Source organism: Poecilia mexicana, unplaced genomic scaffold (genome assembly GCF_051168715.1).
Source record: "Poecilia mexicana isolate PSO_F unplaced genomic scaffold, ASM5116871v1 scaffold_19, whole genome shotgun sequence".
Lineage (NCBI taxonomy): Eukaryota > Metazoa > Chordata > Actinopteri > Cyprinodontiformes > Poeciliidae > Poecilia > Poecilia mexicana.
The window spans coordinates 6,061,533-6,071,271 of NW_028263388.1; the positions used below are offsets into that span (position 1 = coordinate 6,061,533).

The 9,739-nt window shown below is 40.7% G+C and overlaps 1 protein-coding gene across 1 annotated transcript; it reads left to right on the top strand.

The window, feature by feature from the left end:
• The first annotated feature begins 1,074 nt into the window (after nt 1–1,074).
• LOC106923124 (uncharacterized) lies at nt 1,075–6,922 on the top strand. Its single transcript, XM_088001043.1, has 6 exons — nt 1,075–1,190; nt 1,236–1,892; nt 2,100–2,997; nt 6,486–6,559; nt 6,614–6,750; nt 6,840–6,922. The coding sequence occupies exons 1-6, from the start codon at nt 1,075–1,077 to the stop codon at nt 6,920–6,922; spliced, it is 1,965 nt and encodes a 654-aa protein (XP_087857169.1).
• The last annotated feature ends 2,817 nt before the right edge of the window (nt 6,923–9,739 follow it).

Below are 9,739 nucleotides of genomic sequence, written 5' to 3' on the forward strand. Positions count from 1 at the left end.
TTTTTATGTATTAGAAAAAGATACGTACAAAAGTCCCACCTCTTCACATGTGGCATCATTGAAAAGCCCTAAATGTCCTCTCCAGATACCAAAAAGAATTAATTCAGTAGAATGCAGGGGGTGGGAGATATTCAAGTTTAGAAATGTCCTCTACAGAGGACAAAAATGAACTACTGGTAGTCAGGAGGATATTTTAATTGTTTAGTTTCATTATTTTTTTCAAGATAGGGACATGTTGATGTCTTTTATTTATTTATTTATTTATTTATTTATTTATTTACTTACTTACTTACTTACTTTAAGCATAGCCAGGTAACATGGGTGAATTGATCTGAAAAAGAAAATGGGGATATTTAATCTAAGAACATCAGGGTTGATTACTTTGGTGTCTTTGAAATTTTGATGACTTCTTTGAAATAGTGTAGTACTTGTATGCATCTGCTTGTCTCTGCATTATTTCCCATACTGACTAGGGTGATCTGAGTTTAAGTGCGTTACTGTTCATTTACTTCGTTAACAGAATTCTGCATGCAGCGGTTGTGTGTTCTGGGGGGAATGTTTTGTTTTTGTTTTAGTTCTGGATGCTCGCTGACTCTGGTGTGGACATGTAAAGTTAGTCTGCATCGGCGTTAGAGCACGTGAACTATCCAGTTGTTCTCAGGTTCGGTTATCTTCATTAAAAGAAGATCTACATTATTCCCTCCTGGAGTGGTTATTATCCCGCACCTTTACAATCCATCCGTGGCCGCCGTTAACAATATATAACTTTAATAGGTCTCTTTTGCATTTGTGGGGTGAAACAAATTTGTGAGTTAATTTAAATTGTTTAGTGACTTACTGTATGTGTTAGCATATAGACATGTTATCTCTTAATTCCCGTTCTTGTTGTATAATCACATCTGGTATAGCAATAATATTGTTAATTAAAGAAAAACAAACACATTCACAAACCTGGGTTATTGTATTGTTGGTATTTCAGTGTTCCCTCGAAACATTGCTTTGGACTTTTGTGAACTTCAAGATACTGAATTATAGCTTTTTTTTGCTTTGTTTCTTTCCTTCACAGGCCATACTATGGCGCTTCCAGCAGATGGATCCCCAATGTTGGAGGGACATCCAGACAAAGGTAAGGATCATGGTAAGGTATGGTTAAATGAAGCCGACATGGTTTCTGAAGACCATGGAGAGGAGTTGAGGTATAGTTCACCTCCACAGTATATGGACTGTTCTACCAGCTCCAGTGGTGGCAATACTACCAGCTCCAGTGAAGACGAGGTAGGTAATGACTGTACTACCAGCTCCGATAAAGATGAGGTTGATAATGAAGACCAGGATGACTTTAAATCCCAACTTCGGGTTGTCCAGGTCCTTCGACCAAACATTAAATTCCTGTGGGGCATAGGAGTGCTTGAACAGTCATTGAAACATGTGAATTTGATGGTTGATCAGCTGTGCTCCGCTGACAGTAGTCTAACTATGGACCGTGCCGATGTTGCGTCACAGTTGCTTGAGATTCTTCCCCAAAATTTCAAATACATACAAGACATTAGGGTGGCTCAGAAGCCTCAAGAAGACACGGCTCCCTGTACTTCACTTGAATTCACATCTGGACTTGACAAACAGGAAGAGCCTATTTTGCATCCAGAGAAGTCCAGACCCATCGCTACCTCGCAACATCATCAGGTAGGTTTGGAAGAGGACGGGTCTTCTTTGACTTCCGGCCACACCAGGAACATTACACAGAAGGTGGATGCTGTGAAGGAAGACGACCCATCATCAAAGCTTAGTTTTGGTACTGTGCTTCCTTCCAGCTTTACATTCACATTTGGACTTGACAAAGAGGAAGAGCCAATTTTGCATTCACAGGACTCCAAACCTATCAGTACCTCACAATATCATCAGGAAGGTTTGAAAGAGGACGGGGCTTCTTTGACTTCTGGCCGAGCCAGGATAACAACGAAGAAGGTGGATGCTGCGAAGGAGGACGACCCAACATTAAAGCTTAGTTTTGGTACCGTGCTTTCTTCACTCTTTATATTCACATCTGGACTTGACAAAAAGCAAGAGCCCAATCCAGAGGACTTCAGCCCAATCTGTACCTCGCCACAACCTCTCGGGGGCTGGAAAAATTTAGTGGCTTCTTTGACTTTTGGCTGCACCAACAGAACTACAAAGATGGTGGATGCTACAAAGGAGGACGACACAAAGCCTAGTCATCAGGTAGGTTTGAAAGAGGACGCGGCTCATGTGACATCTGTGACTGGCATTAATGGAAAGAGGACAAAGGACACTGATGCTGAAGAGCAGCCCCCAGCCAAGAGGACTAGGGACACTGTTGCTGAAGAGGAGCTCCCCACAAAGAGGACCAGGGATAATGATGATGCTAAACAGGAGCCCTCTGCCAGGAGGTTCAGGGAGAACCAAGCTGATGATGAGCTCCCCTCCAAGAGGACCAGGGACACTGTTGCTAAAGAGGAGCCCCCTACCAAGAGGACTAAGGGCAGTGTTGCTGAAGAGGAGCCCCCAGCCAAGAGGACCAAGTATAGTGATAATGCCAGTTGGGACGAGGTCCTTCAAAGAATCGGCAGAAGGTTGGCATGGAGATATGGTAAAGAATGGGAGGACGAGCCCATTCCGTCAACTCCTCTGTTCATTCCCTACCAAAAGACAGAATATGAAGATCCCATTCTGTTATCCCTTGTCCTCAGTCCCTCACCAAGGACGTCGTGTGAGGATCCTGGTCTGTCATCCCCTGCCCTCAGTCCCTTACGAGGGATGGTGCATGAGGATCCTTTTCTCTCTTCCCCTGACCTCAGTCCCTCACCATTGACACACTGTGAAGATTCCATTTTGTTACCCCGCGTTTTCAGTCCTTCGCCATCAACACACTGTGAAAATCCAACTGTGTCATCCCCTGACTTCTGTTTCTGGGTGGAGTCTGAAGGGGTCATAGAAGAGGAACCAACACCTTCAACATCTGGTGGAATTACAGAAAGAGTGAGTTCCAGACACGTGTGGTTTAGACCTCGCTACGTCTTGTCAAGTGACTCTGATTAGATTGGGATCCGTAAAAACTGAAGACCTTTTAGGAAGTCACATTAGGATATCATTATTTCTCAGGGTTTTTTAATTAAAGTCAATGACTTTCTAGCAAGCCTGAGGAAGCCTTTGGTAGCGTCTTGCACTGGGGTTTTTCTTTATCCCGCTACTAGATTTAGCATTTTAGATGTTAAGGATTCTGGCAGGATTGAGGAAGTCTTAGGTAGAGCCTTGCACTGGGTTTTCATCTTTGCGTTTTCCTCTCATCTCCCCCATGTTGCAGGGTGTAATAGCGGTTCTTCCCCACACGGTGCTCTCCAATATAGTAAATTACTCTATCTTGTTCCTTTACTAATCCACTCTCCAAGTTTTTAATCTTTCAGGTTGTAGCTGCTCATTGCTGGATCCTTTTATCGTTGTCCATGTGGTTCCTGTCCTTCTGGATCCCTTGTTTTTCACACTGCTTGTAAGTTTTTGCATTCTACATTCACATGATGCTGCTTGGCTCCTGCTGGTGGTGGGGACCATCAGCTTTACTAAATAGAAATAGAAATTCACTATTAGTAATTTAGAAAGTGTTCAACCATATAGAGTTAAAATTTACATTACGTAAGGAATGCTTCCCTGACAATACGTTGTATCAGAAACCAAATTAAAGCATCAGGACAATAAAAAATTAGAAGACAAGGGAGAACATAGAATTTATGATTGAGGGATTTAATTAAGAGCTTTTATTCAGAGGGACCCTAGAGAACAGGATGGGAGGGAAGGAAATAAGAGCATATGGAGTAAAGTTTTACGTAGATAAACTATTAATCTCATGAAACAAATAGTTTATTTGGCCAATAACATGTTCATGTGTTGCAACACAGAAAGATCATAAAAAGAGAAGAGACATTAAAAAATACCCAAAACTAGTCTCTGATCCAGACTCAGACTTCTCAGATCTCTGATTCTCTGATCATCCCAGGTTGGATGTAAACCTCCACCTTCAACACCACCAGTCAGGTGGAGGAAGATAAGAGAACCCAGTGGAAACAAAACAGTAAGGAAACTTACTTTCCTTTTAAATATGGATAAAATTGAGGTCAAATTTCAAAATCGTTCTTTCTTCTGTCCATGTATATTCTATTTGTTAACCCTGTTGTCTTTTCTCTTTATTTAATTTCTACATCACAATGACCAACAATTAAAGCAGAAGACCTGCTCCACCTGTAAACCTCCAACTTCAACACGACCAGTCAGGTGGAGGAAGATAAGAGAACCCTGTGGAAAAAACATATAAGGACATTTATATCTGCACAACATGACTAATCATTTCAAATATAACTGCAGAGAGTTGAGCTGAAAGTTAGAAACTGTTTCTGTCTGCTGCATATTTTTCTCTTTAACTCTGTTGTCTTTTCTCTTTATCTCATTTCTCCGTCAACTCATGTCACATGACTTGAGTTGACCAACAATTAAAGAAGACGACCTGCTCCAGCTGCTGAGCTACTGGTTGTAATAGATTGTGGAAAAGGTGAGGACATGATGATGACTTGATCAGAAAGTCTCTTTCAATCATCTGTTATTTAGACAGAAATTAAGGAATGTGTGTCTTATTATGTGATGATTCTCCAGCATAACTGAGACAAAACGACGGTACTGGACCAATCAGGAGACAGAAGACAGAGGACTAAAATGAAAATACTATGCCTGTCAAAAAAGGCATATGATCCAGTGGCCCCAGGTTTACACACCATCCGTTAGAACTAAATACATTTTTTACATCCTTAACTTTTCAGCCATTTTATAGTTGAGATTATTTTCTTAATTATTCAAGAATTAAAACCTTGGTTTTCCTTCCTGCTAGATTATAAAAGCAAAAAATAAACTAATTTTGATGTGCAAAAAGTTTATTTACAGTGAGCAATGATAAAACACTTTCATACATACAGTGCAGTAAACAATTCTGATTAAATTCCCCACTGTTTGTGACCACCTGTTGGTCTTTTGCACATGACTCAAAGCAGTTCTATAATACCTGCATCTTTCTACGTGCTTCTATTAAAAAAGTCTGAGTTTGTTTGGATTTTAACACATTTATCAGCAGCTTTAGTGCCGAAACAATCTTGAAAATTCTTTTATTTCTCAAATTGCAGTGGCATAATCACACACTGAAAACTTCCAGAATGTTAGGAATTATGTCTAACTTTGTACATAATAACTGATGTAGTATTGAATGGTATTTATGATTCCTGTAAAATATTACTGAACAATTTCTTATGCTTTACTTTAAGGTTGATCAGCATTTAGGAGTTTTTATTTTGGAAATTCCCATGAAGATGCCAGGCTGCCTGTAGCCCCTTCCTGTGAATCCACTAAAGTAATAATTAGCCTTTTTTGGGTGAAGTTAACTTTAAAAAACCTACTATGAGTACGTTTTTCCCACCTAAGAGAGAAGGAGCAGAAGAAGAAGGAATGACTGTTACATAACAAATGAATCTAGCAGGTTAATGACATTTGACTTGTAGCAGACATGTGTCTCTGAAACTGCTGCAGAAGTGATGAGATCACATGGATGTCACCATTTCTTCTTTCAGCTCATCTTTTGAGGCACATTCAGATGGAGAAGTGGAATAAAAATCAACAGTGGAAATGGGTCAAACAATGACGGATGAGGAGCCGATCACTTTCAGACTCAGTCACCCCTCACCTCCATCCACCTCCCACCTGGAGGGATGTGGATGGGGGTTTAAAACCTCCTCACCTCCATCACTGTCAGGGACATAAACATCCTGACGTGTCTGAATTTATCCGACTGGCTGAGGTGGATGCAGTTACTCTGAGGGTGAGTTCTTGAGATTTAAATGGTTTGACCTCTTGTGTACTTCCATGATTTTTACTGTAACATATGTATTTGTTTGCTTCAAATGTTTTGTTACTTGTATTTTTTGTGCATAGATTCCTAAATCAGAGCCCTGACAACTGAAAGATTGTCAGGGCGTTTGCGTCTTCTAGGTACTCAGAGCAGGTGAAGTGTGTCGTTTTCCAGAAGAGCAGGAACTACAGCGACTCTGCCCTGTCGTCATGGCTACCCCTCAGGTCGATCATTTGTTCATTTTGCATTTCTTTAGATGGACGGTTCAAATGTTTGTGAAAACAAGTAAATATACTTTGTTGGAGTTTCATGTAACAGACCCAAACTAAATGTTTTTTTATTTTGGAGTGGCAGGAAAGTTCTGTCACTTTTTTTTTTTTTTTTGTAGTATAAGAAATCTGAAAAGTTTGATTTTTTCCCCCCCACTTCACACTAATAGTTTGTTGTGTCAGTGAATCTCATAAAGCATCAGTAAAATATGTTGTTGTTTATAGTTTCAGGATATGTTTCAGTGAACAACCACATTGTGTAAAACTCCCCAGGTCACACTGTGAGGCGCGTTATGTGGGTCCGTGTTTCTGTTGAGGGTCACAGGGAGTTTGCTCACCACACTGACCCCAACCAGATCAACCCGTCTCACCGTGGTGAGAAGAACTGCAAGTGCTGTTATTGTTACAGTAAAATTACGTTACTGACATGCTGCCTGCATTCTAGCTACGCCGGGGGAAGCTGTTCCAGCTGTTCAGTTCAGACTCAGGGTGTAAAGCTGGGCCAGTATCACTTCAGGTTTGAGACAGACCAACCGCTGGGGAGATGGACCTCACCTGACGCCATTACTCTGGATGTAACAGGTAAAGCTGCTGAGACATCTCAACAAAGTTTCAGTATTTAATGACTTGTGTTTGTCTCTGTGTTTCTAAAATTTGTTCTGTTTCCTCAGCTCCTCCACTCTCCTGTCAAAACATCAATGACTCTCAAAAGGACAGTAAGGTTTCTGGTGCCTGGCTGGAGACGAGATTCTGATTATTTAAATGCCAAAACAAAATATCAGAATAAATAGTTAGAAGGCAGATTTGTTTTCTATTCATTATTGTTTTCATTATCGATGGTCCATAACGCAGCTTTACGGCCTGCTGCTTTTTCTTCAGTTGCTGTGAACCAGAGTGACGAACAGGAACAGTGAGCAGAGAGAGACGGTGCCGGTCAGGACGGCTTCCACCAGCAACACCGTCCAGCTGCCCAGCATGAAGACATGAACCAACAACCTGCAGACACGAGAGAGACGGACGTTACTGACAAAATAATGTGTTACAATAAGAGTTTGGCTGAAATATTTTTGAAATGATTGAGAAATATGAAAAAAAGCAAAAAAAACAAAAAAAAAACAATCAGACTTAATCATAAAATGATAAAGCTACACAATGGTCAACAAACAACCAAGACAGGAGCTACAAACCCTTCAGTCATTGCATTGTTATATATTTTATGTGGATTCTTTCAAACTAATATGTGAAAATAGATTCCTCTCATGAGACCAGATGAGACATGATCGTGGGTTTGTAAGAACAAGGCAGGAAGTTAGCTAAATTAGGAGAAAATTAGAAATCCCCACTTTTCTGCTTATGTGAATAGAATTACAGTTTCACAAATCATTTTTTTTTTAGAAAATGTATAATCAAACCATAACTCAGTCCAGGTTTGAGGACAGTGGACTCTTAGTATTCACAAGAGTTAGGGACCAACATGATCAGCTGAAATCTGTGAACACCTGAAACCACTTCAGAAAAAACATTCATTTAAAAGCATAAAAATATAATTGAATGGTAATAAGTTGTTTTTTTCCTTCCAGCAGTCCAACCATCTGTCTCTCATCTTTTGAAAGCATTTACCGTTCACTTCTCTGTGGGAGACTGAAGTGTTGATAGAGAAATTATTTGTGTTACTGATTCCTTATTTTGCCAAACTCATCATCCCAACCTCAGTCTTTGGCCTGGGGAGTCGGAGCCGTGGCCAGACTGGATGGACACACAGAGGGAGGTAAGAAGGGAAATCTTCTTCATTACAGAGAAAATGACTTTTCTGAATCGTCTCCAGAATTCAGTCTTGAACTTTTATCTTTTAATCAGAAAGCCACCAATTAAAAAAACAAACAGCATTTATAAGGTGCCATGTGAAGCATATCAATAATATACTGTCATAAACTCATATCATACATTAACATTGGCAAATATCTTAAAATAACTGTCATCATTTCATGTCTTGACATTATTTTTATGTATTTATTCTTTATTTACACTGGTTGCCAAGGTTACTTATACCTCTTCAACTTTTTCACATTGTTAAAACCACAAGGGACTTCTGTGAAAATACAGATTCCAGAATATATGCAGAAAAGCTGCTATTGCAAATTGTTTAATAAATCATACCTAAGATACTCAAAAGATTGCAGCTTTGGAAGATGAAATATCTCTGTGCAATGCTACTTCACATCCGATTGGCTGGAGTTTGCAAGGCAGCCAATCTAGAACCGCCACTTATTTTTCCTTTGTGCTGATTGACTGTATCCACAAGACCAGAGATACCGGAGAGTTTACAAGCGTCATGGTGGAATGGGTCAAAGTCCCTGCTGACCAACATGAATGTTAAAACATCATGTTAGCATGGCTGCTAACACCCAATCACCCATGGGAAGGTATGAAATACAGATATTGTCAGAATTATAAATCAAGACTGACCACCAAAACAAAATGCCAGCACAACGCAGAAGAGCAAACAACCTCTGAAGTCTTAAATAATAGCCCAGCCCTCATGAGCCAGCTGGCCAGCATCAACCTGTTGGCGAAAGTAGATGAAAAGCCAAGTATTTCAAATGTAAACACGTTAATTTTACTGTTCTCCCAAGCATGACAAAGGAAGGGTCAACTCAATGCTCACGCAGCACCGTAGTGAAAACCTTGACCTGTAGTGATGCACACAGGGTAAGTGTCAGTCTCTACACGGCTACTCAAATGACCACTGACAGTTTATGGAGCAACCATTTCCTTTGTGGTGACGTCGCACAGACTCGAGCCTTTAGATGACTCAGCACCAGACGTGAAGCTTTCATTAATTTGGGCCACTTAAGGCGATTTTCCAGTTAGGCTTGTTTTCTAATGAGGCAGGGCAGGGCAGTTAGGTGATTAGGGTTATGACAGCACTGTGCTTTTTTAGGCATACAGAAATGGACAGAATCTACCTCTCTGTCTAAACTGTGAAGGAGTCATTAGATAAATAGATGACAAACTGGACAGAGTCATGGACTCCGCACTTTTAAGGAACCGTTAATGTTTTATTTCTCCCGAGTCTGTTTTACTAAACGTGTGGTCGCAATCATCATTTTAATAACACTTCCAGCTAATAGGGAGGCTTGAAACTGTCAAATGTGAACAATTTCCTTGCCTAAACTGTGAAATAGAGGCGAGGACTGACTACATACCCAGTAGGTCCCCGAGAAGCATGTGAAAGAATAAAGAAACGGCAACAACTTTCTCCTCGGTGTCCTAGCAACCTGTATTTGTTACTTTTCCCAAGTATGCCTCAGTTCTGTGGTCTTTCCAGCCGTCCACCTTGTAACCCACTTTCCCTTTTCACCACCTTGTGAACACGTCTGGACCTGAAAGGTGAAAGCAGTCTTCACTGCGCGTGTGTGTGTGTGTGTGTGTGTGTGTGTGTGTGTGTGTGTGTGTGTGCGTGTGTGTGTGTGTGTGTGTGTGTGTGTGTGTGTGTGTGTGTGTGTGTGTGTGTGTGCATGGCGCTAGCCAGTGATTCAGTTCAGGATTGTTGTACCGAATGGAAACATGG